We start from the raw sequence: 22584 nt of genomic DNA on the forward strand, positions 1-22584 counted from the left end.
ACGTTTGAACGAGTTTTCTTTCACACCATACAGTTTTCGACGTTACCTTCACAAAAACTTCAAACACAAAAAACCAAGGAAAATCCCCTCCTTAAAAACAATTTGGTGCATGGGGCTTATAACGAAAATATGTTTTACCTCTACAAAGTTGTTTCGAAACTCTAAATGGTGGGTTAAGGCAACCTTTACCAGTAGGAAAAAGTTCCATCCAATAATAAATTAAAATAAAATAAATAAATAAATAACCAAAGAGTTTTATCACCCCATCTAACCTGGATGGGACAAGGACTTGACTTTACTAATCTCTTTTTATTATACAGTGCACAATGCTAAGACCGTCTGTCATGATGACGACAGCGGAAAGTCACACCACGAAACACAAATCCTATACAAACCCATCACGCGTGGGGTGGGCGGAGGTTAAGGGTCCCACAACCTCACAACTACCACTAAAAGTACAGTCTCCCCACCCAACGGAAGATCGTTTTAGGGGGGTCCACATGGTGCACTGAAGGGCGACTTAAGTTTATTACCTGGTGGGTTTATGGTGAAGTGGTTAGTAAGAGTTAACGCTTCCATGGCTGAACGAATATCCGGCATCTCCAGTAACCCCGCTGATGATTTGGCGTTCGCTAAAATTTGTACAAAAAATGAAGAAAAAAATATTTGTAAGTTGTTACTCTGCTTGGGTCTGTTACTATAAATACAAGGAACAGTTGTTTTGACTCAAGTGAACGCGAGATTTTGAAAAATGTCGTCATTCCAGAGATCTTCCCCAACCCATTCCCGTGAAATCTTCAAAGAGCAATCTTCGAGTTACATCTGTTCACAATTCTGTGATAACCAACACTGGTGTGGGGGGGGGGGGGGAAGAAAAGGTTGGTGGGGAGGGGAGGCTGGAGGTGCTGCAGCTTACTATGAAAGTTTTCTACCAAATTGGACGTTTCTCCTCCACATTTTGTCTCAGACTGTAGGTGTGGCAGGGTCAGGGTAAAAAGTTGTTCTTGAAAAGAAGACAGAGCTCAAGAGAGCATGTTTAAATACAATACCAATAACATCTTAACTGGTCTTGCCTTTTGAAAAGAATGTGCCTTTCAGAGGAGACAAAGATCCGGCAGTGATGAAGACCTGCAAAATAGATAAACCAATCAATTATTCCCAAAGACTGAAAAAGTTGCATGAAACATGACCCCTTGCCAGATAGCAGGAAATGCTTCTTTAACCTTCCTCCCAAAACCTTATCGGGCAAATCGCAGCAAATCAGCTCATTGTAGTGTATACCTGTTGCTAGAGACTCACAACAAATTTAACCCAGATAAGACTCGAGCCCTGTCTTAGAGTCGGAGGTTCGCTCACGCTTTGAGAGTTGGAAATTCTTGGGCAAATTTCGGCATTAGTGAACGAAAAGCTGTTCTCAAATAACTGGTAAATAATCTTTGTAGACTGACCTCCTTAAGCGTTTCCACAGTACAGTTTGGAGGGGCATTGAAGAAGTGAAGCATTCTTGTTGGTGGTTGGTATCCTAGTTACAAGTTAAGGAATTTACTAACTACCTTTTTATCTCAATGGACAAGAGACTTTTCACATCCCCAACAAACGACTTATAATATCGAATGCCCCTTTGCTACAAGTACGTTCCAAAGAAAGGAGTTTAAAGGGGACTTTTTCATCGCTAAGTTAAACCCACGCGTAATCAACTTCCAAATTGACGAATGCCCAGAATTCTGCATTAAAATAGGAGCTCACAGCAAAAACCCTTTAACCTGTGCCAAGCGCAGAAAAGAGCCGTAACTTCATCGCGAGTTAGTTTTGGTTGGTATCTGATTGTTTTGGAGAGAATCATTAGAGAATTTGAAAAGGATACTATTCTTGAGACTCTGACCCTCAGGAAGACTACGAATAAAACAAAGAAACAAAATTAGAGAAAGGTAAGGTAAAGTTGTACCCGAGTCAAGAGGACTACAAGGCGCAGCAGTCTACACGAGTACAAAGGAAATGATCACCAACTAAAGAATCTCTTAATTGTTAAACAAGTTCTCCTTGTCAGCAACTTAGGAAATGCGTAGAGAACATGCATACTGATGTTAGGGTGCAAAGGATTCATACTCTTGTTTAGAGAGAAGCATAATGAGAGTTAAGGTGTCTTGCCCAGTAATACAACACAATGACCCGACCAGGTCTCGAACCAGGGCCTCTCGATACGGAGTTTAACGCGCTAACCATAAGCCAAACGCGTCACCTTATATGAGAATTGTGTAGCGGTATTAACTACTCACTCCTGTAAAGAATATGAATAAAGTTCGCTGCTCTAGGTATTGTAGTCTCACGTTGAAGATTTTGATACTACTATCACACTTGGAAAGATATCATGTGAAGACTGAGCCTGCTGAAAGCTATTTTATCTGCCAGTAGTGCGCAAGAAAAAAAAAAGTGAAAACTTACTATTTAAACCGGTTGTTTCGGTTGTCAGCAAAATTCATGGACGAAGGCGTACCATCGGGTAAAGTCGTCACCACCGATGAATCTGCTATGAAAGGATGCTTCGAAAATCTGCAAGTAGTACAAAAGTTGAATGAAGTACAACCTCTTTTTTTTTTAAAGTAGTACACTCAAGACACTGCTTCACAGTGTAGAGACTGATAAACAATTCTTATTTTGTCGTTGATCGTGTTGGAAAGCACTGGTGATAGAAAAGTTTCACAACAAGCTTACATGATGTTGATTTTGGAATCGAAAAGCACGGCACCACTCAAGTTTCGGATGATCATTTCTGAAGCAACTTTGTCCGACATTTGTACCATGGCCGCTCCGAGTTTGTTGGTGAGGAATTTAACCTAAAAAACACAACCTTAAGTTTAGTTCAAGAAGTTTCTATTGTCTGCTTTTGAACCCTACATGGACGGCTTTTGCCATTCAACAAGTATACTTTTCCAGACTCAAAATTTGACCAAGTTGTAACACGAACATAACGCAGCCAACAAGGTAGCAATGCAAACCTACAATAGCACCTCCTAGGTTGGACAACGTTCTAAATATTCTGCAACACAGGTTAACCCAGACAAAACGCCTTGCTGGCTACAAGACATTTAGCCAAGTAATTGAGTGCTATTTACGGAATAAGAGGGAACTTTAAACTTTTCCTTCAATTCCAAACTTTATCTCTATTTTTGTTCACTAGCAAAAAGAAAATGACAACGTGTGTAGTTTTTGTTGAGTATGTACTCTGAATGGGTGGTTACGTCAGGATTTGATGGTAGAATCACCTGGTTTACCCCGATTACTAGACTTGTCATACCCCAAGGTTTCCTCGAAAAATTTGACTTGAAACATTAGACACATTTTGAGCCACATTTCCCACAATTTTATAACTTCATTTGCCATCTATTTACCTTGACGACGTTGCCATACAGACAAAACAAGTTAAAGATTCTCTCACAGTTCATTTTTTCAGCATTCAGTCCGTAAACCATCAACACACAGCCAGTGCCACCTTAAAACAGTTGGAATTTGTCAGTCTGAGTAATTAAAACTTAAATTTATAATTTAAGTGACCCTAAACATCATGCAAAGAAAATGGCCGTTGGAAAGTGGATTAAGACAGATTTGGCAAAGAGGAGGGTTTCAGCTAACAATTGTCAGGAAGCGTCTCACAAACCTGCGTTCAAAGCGCTAGAAATGCCATTCATCTGTTGCTGCTGTTGGGCCAGGCCTGGTAGAGCTCCTAAGAGTCCACCCTGAGGTAACTGGTATGGCGAGCTTCCAAGAATACCCAACTTTTTCACTACATTCTCCACAGGTGAGTTGCTACCTGATGTCACAGAGAAAGCAAATGTAGGTTCAGCAAACAATATTGTTGTAATTCTACGAATCAAGAGTACGACAGCTTGTCGTTGCTATTTTAAATCTTCATTGTAACTGGTGACCACAGATATCTTGGGATTCAGTCCTTAAGCGATATCCACCCTCACTGCCAAAAGGAGAGGTAACACAAGAGTATGAAACCCCACTCAGGCTTTAACTTACGACCAACTGAACTAAAATTGACATCATCATAATCTTGAACTCATCTTACTCTGAGCAATCGTTATTTGGAATCCTTCGAACACAATCCATCCTCACATTCGTTCATTTTAAAATGTGTTGACGCATAAAGTATAAAAGGAAAAGACCAATAAGAAAAAATAAATTCTGCTGTCTTCATACCTGATGTTGGACTCTTAGGCGGGTTCCCATGAAGAGATGCAACTTTGGCTAGAATACCTGAGAAATGAGAAGACAGTTGATTCCAATGAGTTGCCTCTTTTATTCACGCAATTCCTTATTTTAGTCGATATATAACAGCATCTGTCTATGTACCCCCTAACAACAGACACAGAAGAGCATACACAACAACCATTGTCTGGAAGAATCCTTTAAAATTAAAGTTATTGATGTGAAGGAGGCTCTGTTGAAAAATTTCCAGGGCTATTTAAGACGTATAAAATCAAATTCAACCAGACTCAGACATTCAAATTCATGCTCCATGGATCTAGAATAACATCTCATGAGAACTCACAATGAAGGGTAAACAAGTCTGAGGATGGTTGAAGGAGATTACACTGACCATCCACGGACACTTAAGATATTTGGGCAGAATTGTACTTGATGCTCGACTCAGACATGTGAAAGTTCCCTATACATTGATCACCTATGTGAGGCGTGGTCTAATAATATAATAAGTTATAAAATAAAATTAAATCAATCTCACTCTGTACAGTGGGAAACTGCGCTGCTCTTGCAATAGCCTCATTACTGATGGAAATTGATGATCCATTCACACCTGACGGAGAAATTTAATGACATGAGACCACTGAATGTGATGAACACGTACTGTTTTCCTTACCTATACTTCCCCCAATATTAATATCCCTCCTTGAATCCATGACCCAATACCAAGACTTAAAAGGCTTGGGAAATGAATTATTGAATTAAAACTTTCAGAGATTTGCAGGAACCTTGACGCAACGGCAAATCATTAAACAAGACTCATGGCATGTGTACAATTGTTACTCAGTCATATTACCATTAAGAGTGACAGAGTTTGGTGGTGAACTTGACAACTGCGTCTCACTGGCATCATTTCCTGGAATCATAAAATGAATGAAAATTTCATTGTAAAATTAAAAGATTCAGTTACAGTTTACTTGTAGCATGATAATGCATAAAGTGCAAATGAAAGTTCTGCCTCTGTTGGCATGTTTGTTTATGAAAAATAATGGCTAGTTTATGAAAAATAATACTAGTTTCCAGCTAATGTGAAAATCCTGCATAACCAAAGGAGGACAATACCACGATACTCATTGTAAAAGGGAGTATGGGAAAGGGAAGGTTCTTCTCCCTCAACATTATATAACCCCTTGTAAAACTGGCCCAGTCTACATTCAATACTTGCAACAATGAGGGGGACTGGTAAAAAAGGTGAGAGAATATCCTGTCTTGCTTTGTCATCCCCAGGTTTCCTTTCAACTCATCATTCCCCTTTTCTTTAGGACTTTAGGATGGGCGGTGGGGGTGATTACTTACTTTTAAAGCCTCTCAACTCAAATATTATTTAACCCTTGAAGTTCTTGTTTTCTCTTTTCCTCTATTTGTTTTACTAATTTTTTCCTCACTCTTTCCCTAAATTGTTTCCCTCTGTGCTTGTGTAAAAAGCTACAAATGAATGCAGTTACCAGTGCTTACCTGAAATTGCAGACAAGAGCCCAGACCCAAGAAGAGCTGTCTTGCTTGGGATCCCTTGTAAGTGTAGAAAACAATACGTTAGTATGAAGGTGACCGAAAATCATTTCCCTTTTTCTGGTCAGCAGGTAACATCATTTCCTATCCTATCAATTATTTCAAATGAAAAATGTGTGCTTGTAATAAGGTCACCACACTAAGCATCAATTCACAGGGACAGATAATATTGTGCATATCCTTCTTAACTTGTCATTGTTTCAAGGAAAACCTAACTCCGAGGAACAAAGAAGTACACAAAAATTATCCATGTTACCCAGAGCAAATTGCCTGCAACTTGTCCTTGCATGAGGTTCCATAATTCTTTGTGTATTACTTGTGTTTGCTTCTAAATTTTGCTCTTACAAGATCCTTAAGGAAGTAGCTTCTTGCTGGAAAATTATTGACATGGGTCAGGTAGGTCTCTTTGTAAGACGTTACCTGTTGATCACTTGTCTAAGTTAAATCTTACAGTTCTTTGGCTACTCAGAGAAGTGGTAACAGGATTCTAGCCAAAGGTTTAAGGTTCTACTGCTTTTACAAACCTGAGTTATTGTTCAGTGCTCCAGTGTAATCCCATGTTTCATCATCATTTTTAAAAACATTTAATTTTTTAGCTTTCTGTTGAGAAAAGGGGAAAAAATCCATGATATGTCATCTGGCACCAAAGAGTATTTGAGGATGTTGTATCCAGTTTGTCCTCGCTATCTTTGCATCACTTGAACTGGTTGAGAACCATCTTTCAGAAATGCAGTTAAAAAGTTAAATAGTTAAATTTGAATTCTATAACCAATCACAGATGTGCACTGAAATGGGAAGAAGCCCAGAAGGACCCATAATTCAAAGCTAATTACCTTTGAATAATCAATCTTCAGTGTGCAGCATCCCGCATAAATATCTTGTCCATTGAGTGTTGCAAGAGCTCGCTGAGCTGCCTCGACATTGTCAAATGTGAAAATGGTCAAGGATAGGATAATTGTTAAATATATAGATTCCACATAGCAGTGCCTCTGTTCAGCAATTGATCGAGGATTATGTCAAAATGGGGTAAAAACAAAAATACAACCCACAAAAATGTCACCGATGTTCTTACCTCAATTTTGACGCCTTCTGAGATCTTCCACTGAATAAGCACCCCACCATGGAGTCTACCTATTTTATTTATTTTTTTTATTTCTATTTTTTTATTTTATGACAAGGAGAATTTGTTTGACAATCAAGAGCTGCTTTCGTTGGTGATCATCTCCTCTGTTCTCATGACGTTCATGTTAGATTCAGGGGTGATATTGTAAGGAGAAATTGGATGTTGTCTCTTAGGGGCTAAAGAGTTAACACATTAAGTAAACAACACATGACCTTATCCATCACTTTTAACACAGTTATGTTTTGGGGCAGATAAAGTAGATTTTTTCATTTGAAATAATGGAATTTATCAAAGGATATTCAACCAAAGCTTGCAATCCATTCTTGTGAAAGATCACAATTCTTAAAACTTTTCCGTGAGGGCTGCATATTTTATGAAGTACTTTCTAGAGACAGAAACAAATTAAGGAGAGAAATGTTGTTAAAAATACATCAAATATCTGGCAAATATAAAGCAGTCACACCTGAAAGCTGAATTTTCATTTCCACTGCACAACTCTCATTTGAGAGAAACTGAACAGGTGGAATCTGGAGGAGAGGGGAATCTCTGTGTAATAAAGTGCCTCTAAACAGTAAAGGAAAGAAGATTACAAAACAAAGCACAGAATGCAGTGATCACCCTAACACAGGCTGTGCTGGTGAAATTGTTATTTTACCTTCTGAAAAACAAATTTCAAAATTCTACTTGTTTTTGAGTAGAAATTTTTGAATCTGAAAAATAAAAAACTCCTTAGCTTCAGCAAATATGCAAATCTTTTTGTTTATGGTTTTCTTTTCAAACATGTTTGTCTGTCCACAGAAATTCTAATAAAACACCAATATCTCATTAAGATTTTCTGGCCAAATCAGGTTGTCACCTTGGATTTTCTCTACATTGTGTTTGATAAAAGTTCAGAAGCTAATCAGATATAAATTTAAAATCTCAGTAACTTAAGTTTCCCAAGGTCAAAATCTGTGGAATGTCTAACATTCCTAGAGTACTGCTTTTCTGTTATGCATAACAAAAAAATAATTTCACACCAAGATTTCTTTGATAAAAATAATTCTTATAATCTGTGATCAGTTTAATCAACTTATCATCAAAAATAATCAGAAAATCTTTTATCTGGACGTTTGAGAAATAAAATTTCTAAAAAAATGAAGGGATTCATTTCAACTAAGCCTGCTCAGATAAGAAATAAATCTGTCTTAGAATTAACATGGAAAGTCCTTATCAAAAATTTTGTTGGAATATTTCCAAATTTAACTACAATCTACTGAAAATCATGAAAAGCAAATAATTTGTGTTGTTCTTTGAACCTACACACTTTCTTGTTGTTTTAGTAAACAGTTAGAGATATCCAAAAAATATGCTAATCAGTGTTGAAACGCACGCTGTGAAAACTATTACAAGTACACAAAAGCTTTCTAGAGGAAGAAATTAAATTATACTATTTTGCTCAAGGTGTTTTCAACATAAAGCCCATAATAATTAGAGTTATTGTGATTAAAATACCTTGTAAACAGATTTAATTATTGAAATAACCACCACCTGTCAATCAGACAGTTTTCATTAAATTTACTCAATCAATAATTGATGAACAATTGGAATAATTTTTGTTCATCATCAGTGAGGGAAGAAATTTAAAACCATGTACTATATCAACAGTGTTTCATAAATTTAAGTCTATTCCAGAAGCCAGTAAAGAAAATCACACCACTATCTCTGCACCAGAAGACATAGGCACAAAGCCACTTTATCCACTCTAAATGTTTCATGCAAAAATGAGAAAAATTTAATGGTTATTTTGTGCTTAGTGTAGCGTCCATTTGTAGCAAAATTTAAACTTTCTGTTTCCATGAATTGTACTGCCAAAAGAATACCAACATTATTGGTGAAATTTATGTTTTGTTTCAAAGACATATAAAGTTAGAACCATGCTACGTGAGCTTGACAGACTACAGTCCATGCAATATTAAGCTTCTCTTGTCAAATACTTGAAATAAAAAGCCACTAGCCTTCAGAGAATGCAGAATGTCTGGGCAGAAAAGGTGTTTATGAGCTCTTATATGTAAATGCCTTAAAATATTTTTTGATTTTGAAGATCATATTACTCTAGGAATATAACCTTATCAGCCCAAAAGGTTAGTATGGTTAAGTTTGACCAGAATTTAGCCTATTAGAAAGACATATGCATGGATTACCCATACTAGTTTCCTTAACTACATTAATTTATAGACAAGTAACCTTGCCAATATATATGAAGTCTAGAAAATAATAATGAAGGAAAACTGATCTTCTAGCATGCCTGAAACAAAAAAAATTTCATTTTTGCATGTATGCTAACAACACATTCCACAAGACATTAAATTACTAACAATTTCATGATTCTTAAAGAAAAATCTATGCACCAAAATTTTTAAACTTTGCAATCTTCAATTTTGATTTTCTCTTGGATCTTTATGACACTTACCACTGTGATTGGATGTAAAGGATTGATTATTGTGAGAAGGAGAATATTACTAGCTTCTGAAGAGGCTCCATTACTTTCACCATTGAGAACTTTATCCCTGCAAAAGGAAAGAGATTCTTGATTAGTCACAGGCATGATATGCACACAAAGTTTCTAAGGTTAAACACAGTTTGAGTAGGATTTAGTGCACATTTTAACAGTGTCAGAAAAACCAAACACTAGAGCTGTAGGTTCAGACCACACCCAGACCTCTCAATCTAAGGTTGGAAGCCCAGGGTCACTATTCAGCCACTGTTTATCCCTTTAACTCCCAAGATCTCATTAAAAAATCTCCTTACTGTCCACCATACAGTTCTTGTGATGTTAGTTTGGAGAATTTGTATTGGGTCAACTTGTAATTCCCTCATTAATATTTTTTCTTTATTCTCATCAATTGTCTGCTTGATATTGTGTTGATATTTTAAGGCAAAATTCTGTCTTGGTCACTCATGGGAGTTAAAGGATTATGAGGAAAAAAGTCAAGTCTTTGCAAGTGGCCCATCCAGCCTAAGCTTGTCCCCATTTCTGTTGCATGAAGCAGTCAGAAGTGTTGCTAGTACCCCTAGATGAGGTACACGTCCAGCCCAAGTTACCACTCCCCTACCCCTCTCCTTCTCCCCTTCCCCTGTATTTCCACAGCCTTCGATGATAGTTAACTGGTGCCCATTTGTACATGTGGATGGAGAGTGGTGCTGATAGAGTAATGTCTCTTGTCTAAGAACAAAACTCAGTGACCAGACCAGATATCGCACATGGACCCTTTGACCCAGAGTCCACCATCCTAAGCATTAAGCTGCTACATCTGTTGCACACAGCCAATTTTACAATCCCTGAGGAAAAAAACTTTAAAATATGGGACTGAAGGAAATAGAGACTACTGAGTCAACAGGAGAAAGGTGCAAAGTTTCCCTAATGTGTTTTGGTTTCATGTTTTGGATACAATGTAACAAACGATTCTTTGTTATCCATTTTACACATTACAGGTTCCAACATTTGATTAAAAAATATATAATTACAATTACTATTTACCTCTTTATTTCTTGACTTTTGGAGTAATTCACGAACATTTGTCTACCAAGTACAGTGAGTGTATTTGACTGTACAAGAAAGAGATAGTCATAGTTATAATTATTCTGATTCAAACAAAATGTTTTGACATCAATCAACCACACAGGGAAAAGCATATCCTTGCAAGCAACTCCTTTCTTTCAACACACTGTCACAGGGCAGAAACTTTTCCCCTGCAATCTGCACAATCTTTCAAAGAAGTTTCCAATAAATCTATCAGACAAGGCATTTCTAGATATGGGCGTCTTTTTCTACGGACTGTCAAACTGAGTTTCTGTAATAGCAAGGCATTTTCCATTTTTGTACATCAACCTCACTCATTTTACCAGAGTTAAATCCTAGAGACACAAGTTACTAATGCTTTAATGTAACGAGAATGCACATTGCTAAATTGCCTCCTTGAAAATGTACACAATCACATACATCTCACCTGCGAAAATGAAACCAGAGCTACAGCAGAATCAATATCCTGTGGAAATAATGAAATACAAATATTTGAGCTGTTACATGCAGCTTTCTCTAACATCTTTCGCCTAAAAATCACACACAAACTCCACAAATTTAGGCATTGAGGTGTGCATTTTGTGGTTCAAACCAAAAGTACATTATTCAATTCATAATCCAGTTTTTAAATGAAAGAGAACAAAATCAAACTGGTTGGAAAACTTTTTGACCAAAATATATATTATTTTTTACCAAAATTGATTGATATAAATTTTTTACTTATCAAGTAAGAAAAATGCTTAATATTTTTCCTCGTAAAATAAACCTAGAAATATACTTAGATCTGAAGTAATTGCCACTTTTCGATGCTTCTCTCGATGACAAATGATATGAAAGGCGAATGCTATAAAAGGCTTGGGAGTGACTGCTCACAAAGGAAATATCTTTTGACAGGTATCGAAGATCCTTGGGTTGGTGCCAGACACGAACATTTTACATAGCAGAATGTCAAATTCAGCAGGTAAAGATACATACCTACCTGCATAATCTCAAAGTTGCTTAATTACAAGGTGTGGTGTATGTACATTTGTCATGAACAGGAAGCCAGTTTTAGTCATGCGATTTCTCCATCAACCGGGGATGTAATTAAATGCAAGAGCAAGTGGTTCAAAATGGAGTAAATATAAAAACTTATTTTGTTATTGTTTGACTTCTGTTCACTGCTGTAGTCGTGCCTTTTAACATGTTGTACTCCGATTTTCACAAGAAAAGAAATTTATCAAACAAAACCTGCCTTAATATTCACAACTTAGTTCCAAAATTTTGAATAAATTTAGAAGAAAACAATAAAATTTGATAAAAAATACATCTTGGCCCTAGAAAATTTCAACCACCAATAACTTAAAGGAAAGAAAACTTTTCAACCCTCATCCATGCTTTTCCACCACAAGGAACTCAAAATGTGGAAAAAATTCCAGACATACAGATCTACATGCTTAAGTAAGGTTTTTAAGATGTCTAGATATTTAAGGCTGGCAAACCTGCATGGATTTGTCAAAATGTGGTTAAAATTTCCCAACATCAAATCTACATAATACATGCTGAAGTAATGTTTCTTAGACGTCTTCACATTTATGGCTGACAAACCAAAATGGATTTAGTGGACTTACACAAAATTCCTTGCTGAGATTCAACCTCTTTATCAGTCCCACCTTTGGAAATTCTATGCTCACAATCTTATTGCCAGTCTAGGCAGATTAAAAACAGTCCACAACCAATTCTAAACATAGCAGATTTCAGTTTCCTAACTTAAAAATACATTGGCAACAGTGCTGTTGCTTTTATGCCAAAATGGTAATTTGTTTCATTTGTACAAAGGAAAGTGAGTTTAAATTGGACATTGAAATAATTCACTGCTCATTTGAATTTACATGTACTTCTCACCATATCAACAGAATAGTTGTAAATATCAAACTTGTCGCACATTAAATTCCTTAACATAACATAACATTACATTACCTTAAAGGGGGCAGAGAACCCTAATTTAAATGTATACTACCTTTAATAAGTATCTAAATTATGTATTACTTGGCTTTGCCAACTTACTTCAAATTCCACCAATGCTTGTCTAATTTTTGGCAATAAAGTCACATATCTGCATTGAAAAAGAAAAAACATATACATCAGGCATTGTCACATGATATGCATCACTAGATAATGCAATGCATTGAGTAGAGGTTAAAAGAGAAAACTATTTTAGCACTTCAAAGGAATTCTTAGATGTTACCAGTTAGGGTTAGGGTTAAGGGTGCATATGCAAATTTCCCTTTAAAGAGTGATGTGAACATATTGACAAACCAACAAGACTATTCTCGACTAATGATAACAGACCTAATTCTACAAAACTTATAAACAAGGACATTTAAAGTGGTAAGAAATGACAATTGTCAAATATCATCCAAGGCGTCAAGGGGATAGGCTCATTTTCTCCTTCCTTTATTACTGTTAAGTCTCTCACAACTTAAAAAGCCACATCACCATTCAAGCTCCCCACCCCTGGCCTCAGAACAATATTTCAAAAGCCTAGACATCATGGACCACAGGTAGTTTTAGTTTACATGTAGAAAGTAAGAGGATGATGAGTACCACAATATTGCAGGCAACATTGAGATTGTCGAACAGAAATGAAATTGTGAATCAAAATGAAATTCTCTTCATCATGCCATTTTAGTTTCAGGTGAGGGCTTTGTTTAATGACTATCCAATGCTTTTAGCCAAATGGTTCCTGACTTCAGTTTCAATCTAAACTCCTTTCTACAAGATTCTTACCCTAAAAAGTTGTATGACAAAGAAAAAAGAAAATCCTCAGGGAATTCATGTGGAGATAAAATGTTCCCCAAAATAAGTAACCACCCAAATACATGGGGTGAATCTTGTCCTGAGTAAGCAGCATCTACATGTGTAATTTTAGGAATGATTCCTGGCTCAAGAGCCAAAAGTCTCCTCTTGTGAGAGGACAAAACTGTTGATCTAATGTTCAACTTTCCAAGAAACTATGAGGCCAATTGCCAAGTTCACAACCAAACAAATTCTGCTTGTGACACAAAAATTAGGAGATAAAGGTTGTCTTAATTAAGAGACACACCTACAGAGATGAGAGAATCATCTATGTAAGACATGATAATAGTCCTCTTAGGTTTTATTCCTATCTCTTTGTGGACTATGCCCCAAAGTGTTCATAAAATTTTTCCAAACCTTTACAATGATGTTTGTTAATGAATTGCTCTAACATGCAGTAGTTATTCTGGGGTGGCACAAAACTGAATAAATACAGTACCATTGATAGGAAACAAACTCTTGAAGGTCCCATTCTCTTTGAAACTCAGAATAGTTAAAATATCTTTTACTGAGCTCATTTATACCCTGGATGTAACATTTGTAACTTGTAAGTGATCCTCTGCCTTTTGCAAACAATATGTTGGCAGCCACTGTTAGTAGATGAAGTCATCTACTCAAAGAGTGAAGTAACTTTTCCTGTTATTAAATCCATGTAGGGGTTTCAAACTGTTTTAGACCTCAGACTCTGAAAAAGTAGGTGACTGTGCATAGTTCACTAAGGGCTAAAAGGTAATTATTTTGACCAGAATAACTGACAACATGTTATCACGTAGCCGGCGGAACTCCAACAGTCACCACGCTTGTTTTGAAAACCCCAGCCATGGCGCAAGTTGTCTTCAGAGCAGAGTCCACTCCACTAATTGTTCAGATACCATGCCTTGACACCATGTGATGAACATTAAGTAGACAATTATGTATAGTGGAAGTTGCACAATTAATGCTGTAGGGCATTTTGTCTTTTTCACTCAGGAAAAAAGTTTTAAGGACATTTAGGGTATAAACTTTTACCTGACAGTAATGGTCAAATGTGAGCTCTTACAGGCAGTCACTAAAAGTATTATTTGAATCAATCCTTGACCTCCATAATTTTTATGTGAAAAAATTCCAGTTATGCCAGTTATGAAGTTTGGGAGTACCAATTCAAAATTTTTCAAGTGGGCCTTGTAGAGCAGTTGACTACAAACAACCAGCTTTTATTGACACTCTTGTGGTCAGACAGGGAAGAGGCAAATAATGTAAGTTGTAATTTTGGCAGGGAGGCGAGGTGTTTGTAATGGACATTGGAGATCTAATCATTCTCTACCTACTAATTCACAAAATTCAACTGCTAAATTTCAGTGTGCTGAGCCATTACTTTTTCAGACACAGAGATTAGTTTCCTTCAACTTTGTTACTAAAAGAGAGTCCTTCTTATGCTGAATATGCAAGTATGGGAGCATTCTTCTCCTCTGCCATTTCTTTAGAATGGTAACAAGTTATTGAAAGAATATATATTGTTACTCCAGAATCCTTGGACTTTATGCTTAATTGTATATAATGAGCAATCTTTACTGCAGGAGGCTCCTGTACAATGTGATTAACTACAGTTGCTAATTACTAAGCTTTTAACCCAGCGCCACAACGGAAATATTCTCATTAACAGAAAACAACCAATTTCAGACAAAAATAATCCTGTACAAATACCTTTTAAATTAAGTTGGATCTTACATCAACCCCAAAAATATGAGTAGAAAATAGAACTTGACCTTTGCCTTGTCAAATTTGTTTTGTCTCTTCCAAAATTCATAAGCAGTGGGTGCACATACCACATAAATTCACCCACTCTCAGCTAATACAACAACATGATAGCCACAATTTTAAAGTATGTCAGACTAATTAGCGAGTCCATTAGTACTTTATTCTCAGGAACATGTTCCTGGGTGAGAAAAAGGAACACATTTAAAACTGCCATGTGCAGACAAAGAGAAGCTCCATGTATACATAAAAGAACAAAGCATCAGACGTCATTTAGTAGATCTGTTTTTAATTGTGGACGGTTCTAGCACTTTCAGCTAATCAAAGATAACTTGGAGATTATTTTAAACCCATCCTCAAAAGCTGACATTCTCCAAGGCATTGGCAATTACATCATCCCCCCTAGCACCTTACGGTTTCCGGTTGAAATGAAAGAAAACAAAGCCGCCTGTTTGGACACAACATGAAAGGTCAATGGAAGAGAACAATGTAACATCTCCACATTGAACAAATTTCCTAATTGAGATAAGTTTACTATTCAAAATACGAATTGAAAAATAAATACACAATTGAACTTCTCACATCACAACAGAGAACAGCAGTGTCTAAAGTACTCCTACTACAGATTTACATTCAGTGTTAGGCATTAAGTTACACTATACTAGAAATTAAGGTGTACTTGAAAAGGCACGAAGAACAAGACACGTAAAGGCGAAATGCCACCCTTAAATTTGCCAAGATGAGGAAAATAAGTTTAAAGGCTGTCTAAATACATCTGATTGCTAACTCTTTAAGTCATTGTGTTTACAACTCTGATTATGGCAAAAATTTTCATCTGTCTGAACATATGCAAAGGAGTGGCGTGACCTTTTACGTGCAAATGAACATGTAAATGACGTATGTACATTATCTTGTAATCAACAAAACATCTGCATGTCATATCCTGTTACTGAATTCACAAACTATAATAATCATATGCTGCATGAACAAAAGTTTCAATAATAACAAAAAGTTCAAATAGATTGAAGTATTACAGCCATTAAAACCTGACAAAATAATGATATAGCGACTAAATTTTCCTTGGGTCAGCATGGCCACTTACAATAATATTCTGTTGATATCAAAGGTCAGAAGAACAAATATCAAAGTACTAAGTCTGCTATACTATAGTGGTGATTGACATCCAAGCTTTTGGAGCAAAAAAAACTGCCCTAGTGTGGGAAAAAAGTAAACATACATATGTACTGAGATTCTGGAAGAATCTTGCATAAATGCCAAAGATTTGAAATTTCTACATTTTGAAAATGTTTGATCTTGCCAGTTGATAAAAATCCACTGACAATATTCCAACTACAATCTTGTAGCTGCAAATACTGGCTTGACAGTGAGATAATGATCTGTTTTTAATCTCCAAGGAGTAGTGAAATAAGAAAGCCAGTAGGATCTGTCAGTTGCCTCTTGTAATTTTCTGACAATTCCAGGTATTTAGAAGATTAGAACTTTGGTTGCAGAAAAAACAGCTATCACTGAAATAGACAGCTGCATACAATCAATTATTTGAAGCGTGACTGAAATTATTTGAAGAGCAAGCATTGGGGACAGATATTTAAAGCCTTCCTTGGAGCAATGCCAGAATTCTTATTCTTAGCTATGTGTTGAAAATGTTCCCTCACTTTAATTTCAAGATTGTTATTTTGAATCTATGACACACACATGAAGCTTTCAGAAAGACCAACACCACTTCAAAAGCTTTTTAGATTATCCTTTAGCTGTAAAAACTTTCCTTATAATACTCAGAATATAGGTCTATGCCATGGAATGAACAGACAGAGAGGAAGCAACTTTAGGAGATCAAAACACAACAGAAGAGTTTTACATTTTACAAGCAATTAACAAAAGGAAAAACTCACATTCACCCAAAGGCTTGCAGCTGACAAAACATTTTAAAAGCAAGGCATAATACATTTTTTAAGACAATTTGGTGCCATTTCAAAAATATATCTGGCACAAAAAAGGAGTTACATGCACTATATCTTGAGACAGAAGTCTGAAGGGTAGTAGTAAATTATGCCTATAACTTTAACTAAATGAGAAGTGATTTATGTTCTCATTTCAGCAAAGCCCAGAAAATTGGCATTTTGGTTCAAATAAGGTCCATGTGGTATTAAAATTCATCTTTTGCTACCTGAACAAGCCCTTGTTATTTTAAAGCCTTTGACAAGGAATTTCCGGATTTTTCAAAATTTCATTTAGTTGCACACTGGAATCAAACACGAAACAGTCCTTTTTCATAGAATACCTATTCATAATAAACACTATCAAATAATCAACCTGAAAACTCTTTAAGGCTGCAAGATTATTCTATCCAAAAAATTTAGACTGAGAATGAGTAATCTATGACCCTTTAACTCCCAAGATCTTATCCAGAAACAGCAATTCTCCTGTCTAGCTCAAACAAATTTCCTTGTGAGTATGTCTTGAGAATTTGGTACTACATCACAAGAAAACATGATAGTTGGTAAGTTTGTACATACTCAACCCTTTTTGTTGGATAATATATAGAGTTAAAGGTAAGATTGCTTATCAGAATTAAAGAGTCAAATGCATTTCTGCAGAAGGCAAATAATTTTTTTTTTCAGAAAAGTGTAAAATGTCTGATCTTTGACCCTTTTTTTCCAAGAAATTCAGACCTCTGTCAGCTTTCAGCCTTAAAAGGATATCAAACTCTCAATTTTCTTTCCACTGGTAATGAATAGGGCAAAGAGAATGATTTCAATGCTGAAGAAATGCTTTCCAGCAGTAAAAGTGCTAAACTGAAGTAATATCAAACATGGTTTCAAATGAAACCTACAACTTATGTTTTTGATCAATTCATTTTTCCAGCTTTACCCAACATGCAGCATTATTTGGGATTGGAAATATAACAACGCCTTACCCCCCCTCCCATCTCCCCATCATAAATGGCTATATAGCACAATATTTCCCATTCCTGATGCCATATATCAGCAAAACCTTTCACAATTTTGCCAAAATATACTTTAATATGACGCCTCACTTGAAAAAAACATGCAACCCTTATTGAAAGCTAAATTTAGAACGAAAATGAAAAGGTGACATTTAATGTAACATCAAGAAAGTATTGTGCAATCAAAAGGAGGAGACACATGTTTTACTAGGCAAGAAATTCAAGAATTATTAGTAACACAATAAATTAAAGACATATTCAATGACTTCTTTTTCATTGAAAAAGACTACCTTCTATAAGCAGGAGTAAAAGCAGAAATATTCAGTGGATTACAACCCAAACTTTGATTAAACAATTGTAATGAACAATGATTAAAATAAACTCATAGAAAAATGCCAAAAAGTAATTTTCACCGCATCATAATCAGTTTGAAACACTTTTATACCATGAAAACATTCCTTGTCAGTAACTTCCTACAAAAAGAACATCTACTGGATAAAATATTCTCTTTGTACTTACGTAATTTTCCCAAATGGCTGAAGAACGTTTATCAAGTCTGTTTCTTTACAACCGTCTGCAACTGCTCTACAGTGAATAACACGCGAAGGAGGTGTATTGTGATGTGCCGTAGAATTTAATGTCAATGACTGTGGAATATTGAGACTTGAAGTTGATGTCAGCGCAGAAACAGATGAGCTTGGAGATAATGAATAGTCTGAAAAGAAATAGGTGCAATAATTATTTATGAACCCAAGAGCTCAAATAATGAAAACTAAATACATACAGATCTTGCTTGCCACACTCAAACCTTCTGTGTGGATGAATCCCCACAAATCTGTAATTACTAAGTAAGCAGTACAGTGAGATGAAAAAGTCTTCACACTGATCAAGAACAAGACATATCTGTTGACAACTTGTTATTTCTGAAAAGAAGACTAAGCAGTAAGCTTTTTTTTTCTGAGAAAGAGTCAACAATATTTCTGAATAACAGGATTTTGTAATCAGGTGTATTTCTGGTTTTCATAATATTCTATAGATCTGATGACTTGCATTGTAATTTTGGCAGAAACCACCACAACAAGCATACAGCTGTATAAAGCATCTAGATTCTCTGCAGGCTACTCGAGAACATTAAAATTTAAGTACTGTACACACTAAAGAAAAAATCCACTTTTACCTAAAAAACATTTTTCTGCCTGAGGCAAGCATTTGGCACTTAAATATAAAATCACTAAGTATTCATTTCTATCCAATAAATGGAAGTTGAATGGGCACATGAACAATCACAGAGCTACAAATCAAACCAGTGCTTTAGAAACATCTGCTCAAAAAGCAATCAATTTTTACAGCCAAAGTTTTGTCTGAATAATGATATGTCTTGAAAGCAAAATTAAGACATAACTTGCACTTCTTTTTTTTTAACTGGCACATTTGCAAAGTGTCTAGAGCAGACACCAGTCACATACAGCTTCCTTTTAATTTAGAATTCAGATACATGTCAGAAGACTGGATATTAGAAATAATTTTTTATGAGGTCTTACATAAAAAATTATGTACTAGGTATGAGAGATGAAAATAATAATAATAATAAAATTATACACTGGATATATAATTCTAGCAGATTTGCAGCAAGTATAGAATGTATATTCCCCTTAAACATGTTCTTCATTACGTAAAAGACTAAAAGAAATTCAAAGTAATGGCCAAATAGTATACAAAAAAAATTGTGATAAAAATAATTGAACAAAATTGGTAACACCTGCACTATTCACTAAAGGAGCCAACTTCCCAAGTCAAATGCTATATAATGGGCTGTCACAAATTTTATTGATGGTCTTGACGAAAACGTTGGTTCTAGATAAGTTGGAAGAATTAAAGGCCATTTAACCATGGACCATGACAAATGTGAATAATTTCACTTTCTCTTGTTCACTATTTCTAACCAGGGGGCCATAATTACTGAGAGTACAACTGCATTTTTAAGTTTACCTAATAGATCCTTCTAAATGACAGAATATTGATTTTCTATGGTAGAAGCATAAGCAAATAACATTTCTGAACAAATGAAAGTCTGAGACAAATGCAAATTTAGAACAGTCTGAAATAAACAGACTTTCTATTGGTTGAAGGATTCTGATGATTAAGTAATGCCATTTGTCCCAGCATCCTATACACAGCAAGCTTTTCTTTAGACTGAATGACTGCAGTAGTGTTAGCACCAAGCTTAATTATGTATCATCTTAAAGGAAATCTTCCCTTCTTATTTCAATACAACATTGTTTTCAGAATGCATTCCTTGTGGTCAAAACTATATTGTGGATTAAATATAAGGAAATATTACCTGACTAAAAAAAAATGTACCTCTTTGCAAAAGACTGATAACAAGCAATGGTGCTTACTGGTTCACCAAAAAAAAAAAAAGGAAGGAAAACAAAACAAAAAAAGAAATTAGGTTTAGGAAAGGTCTAATTGAAAGGCCAAAAGCAAGTGTTCAAAGACATTCTTAGAGAGGAACAAGACACAACATCTAGGTTCTCTGGGGAAGTGCCCAATATTTCCCTTTATCTCATCGCAGAGTCCTTAATTAACAAAACCATTTCAAGAATACTTATGCATGTGTTTTGATTACCAGAAGTCATTCAAGGTAAAAAACAAAATAATTTTCTTCTAGAGAAAAAATTAAAACACCCTTTAACCGCTGAATTTTGATTTTTCAGTAGGATTATTTAAAAAAAAAAAAAAAAAAAAGGGAGGCAGAATCAACCATTTAACACACAAGCAGGATAGATTTTTTTAAAAAGTCTCTAATCAAAGTCAATTCATATTGATGTGGTATTTCGGAGCCATAACAGAAGTGAAGATAAGACATTGTAGTAAATCTCTTTCCATTCACGATTTAAATAATTTCCATATTCATGAATTCAAGTACATGCACATTCCAGGCCTATATTCCAAATATACACTCGTCGATGTGGATCGAAGAGTTTTATTATTCCTAGCCGGACATAGTTAACCAATAATTTCACGCTTTAGCTGTTGTCTTCTACGGACTTAGAAACGAAAACACAAGTGCTAACAATTATCTGCTCGAGCAATAATTGTATTCAATGGCTATAGAAGTGGATTTCCTTTATATTTTAATCAAAGTAACAAGAAAAGAAACAGCATTGTCAACAGAGAAAAATAACGGTTATCAGGACGCCGTGGAAAAAGGTAGAGTTGCAGAGCTTACGAGCCAGAACAGCGGCCCGTAAATTTATACTAGTAGATTAAAAACCCCGATTACTCAGCGAGAAAAGCCTCCACGACTTCTGCATGAAAGTAAACACGATATTGCTTTAAAGCTCGCTCATTAACATTTCCATTCATATCAGCAAGGCTAAAGAAGTCTACCATGTACAATTCACACATCAGGCGATCTGCGATTTCTTTTGACTAAAGCAGATTATCAGAAAATAAACAGACGCATTCCACGATTCGTTGTACAGCTGGTTTTCAATCCACGTATCAGTGAAATATATCCTTCTTACAACCTTTCAGGAAAAGCCGTGCCAGACATAGCGTGGTCATTGAGTCCGTAATAAATGACAAGGCACAGTAACAGCCTTCAATAGTGACATTTCCTCACGAATGAAACACGCACCGCTAAAGGTTCGAATGCGCCGGGTCCCAGAGCAAGCTTTTACTTGTTTTTTAGCCCAAGCGGTACAGCATTCATAGTTTATTGACTAAACGTGACATTCATTTAAAAATAGATGAATTTCAAAGTTTAACAACAGTATTAAGACAACAGACTAGGAGAAGCAGACGCGCTCAAAGGTAATAGTGTCCTAAGAACATTAAACTCTTCTCGTGCACGCCCTTACTCAAGAACACATTACAGAGCTAATTTCCTCTCACGAATTCATTCTTGTGCCTAAAAGCCTATGTGTTCGGCCGCCAAAATGACGCTACAAAACAGATTACCCTCCTTTTACGATGAAACTGAGTACGCCATCTGAAATATTTATGACTTCTCGAGTAACGCATTAAGCGATATCAGAAGCGCAAAAGCTAAAAGGAAAGTCGCATACCGCTACCTGACGTCGAGGAATATTCTGTGCTGAAGCCATTCAGTGCGGTGTAAGGAATGCCATAAGATGCGGGATATGTGTACAAAGCTGCTGCGTCTGTTTGTCCACAAGGATACGTGTATGATGAGAAAGAATTCGAGTACGTGTAGGGGTATGAATAATATGCTGATGTATCACTGACAACTGGTCCGGAATGTGAGCTTACGGGAGAACTCACTGTGTCCGTTCTGTAATATCTAGCGAACTTAGATTCATCAAAGTTAGTTGCTGTTAGTCCACTATCCATTTTCGCCCGCTTGTTCGGGCTTTCGATTCCTGGAGTCGCTATCATAGCTCCAATGTCAGCCATGTTTTCACTGAAAAGTTTCCTTCTAATAACTACGATTACTCGAGTCAGCGGATAATAACAACAAAAATGTCTCGTTCCAGGCCCGCACATCTGTGTGTTACAACAATTGTGATTGGCTTAAAATTGCGCGAGAATATTAACCAATGAGAGGTACTAATTAATGGA

General features: G+C 36.0%; 1 protein-coding gene across 2 annotated transcripts in view; it reads right to left on the reverse strand.

Moving 5' to 3' along the window:
- LOC113676681 (heterogeneous nuclear ribonucleoprotein L-like) overlaps window positions 1-22455 on the reverse strand; it is a 26281-nt gene extending 3826 nt beyond the window's left edge. Inside the window, exons 1-21 of one of the 2 annotated variants that reach the window (XM_089190578.1) lie at window positions 22077-22455; window positions 18517-18712; window positions 12507-12555; window positions 10888-10926; window positions 10419-10486; window positions 9351-9447; window positions 7196-7283; window positions 6609-6703; window positions 6300-6375; window positions 5722-5775; window positions 5063-5122; window positions 4748-4819; window positions 4204-4260; window positions 3656-3808; window positions 3390-3490; window positions 2713-2834; window positions 2443-2550; window positions 1865-1893; window positions 1449-1522; window positions 1074-1128; window positions 534-632 (exon numbers count right to left, since the gene is read on the reverse strand). In XM_089190578.1, the coding sequence (XP_089046704.1) occupies window positions 534-632; window positions 1074-1128; window positions 1449-1522; window positions 1865-1893; window positions 2443-2550; window positions 2713-2834; window positions 3390-3490; window positions 3656-3808; window positions 4204-4260; window positions 4748-4819; window positions 5063-5122; window positions 5722-5775; window positions 6300-6375; window positions 6609-6703; window positions 7196-7283; window positions 9351-9447; window positions 10419-10486; window positions 10888-10926; window positions 12507-12555; window positions 18517-18712; window positions 22077-22419 (2035 nt within the window). In that variant the 5' untranslated portion in view covers window positions 22420-22455. Of the gene's footprint in view, window positions 1-533; window positions 633-1073; window positions 1129-1448; window positions 1523-1864; window positions 1894-2442; window positions 2551-2712; window positions 2835-3389; window positions 3491-3655; window positions 3809-4203; window positions 4261-4747; window positions 4820-5062; window positions 5123-5721; window positions 5776-6299; window positions 6376-6608; window positions 6704-7195; window positions 7284-9350; window positions 9448-10418; window positions 10487-10887; window positions 10927-12506; window positions 12556-18516; window positions 18713-22070 lie in introns of both variants that reach the window. The other variant, XM_089190577.1, reaches the window with a different exon arrangement.
- Window positions 22456-22584: the final 129 nt, after the last annotated feature.

Source organism: Pocillopora damicornis, chromosome 12 (genome assembly GCF_964200805.1).
Source record: "Pocillopora damicornis chromosome 12, jaPocDami1.2, whole genome shotgun sequence".
In the NCBI taxonomy this organism is placed as follows: Eukaryota; Metazoa; Cnidaria; class Anthozoa; order Scleractinia; family Pocilloporidae; genus Pocillopora; species Pocillopora damicornis.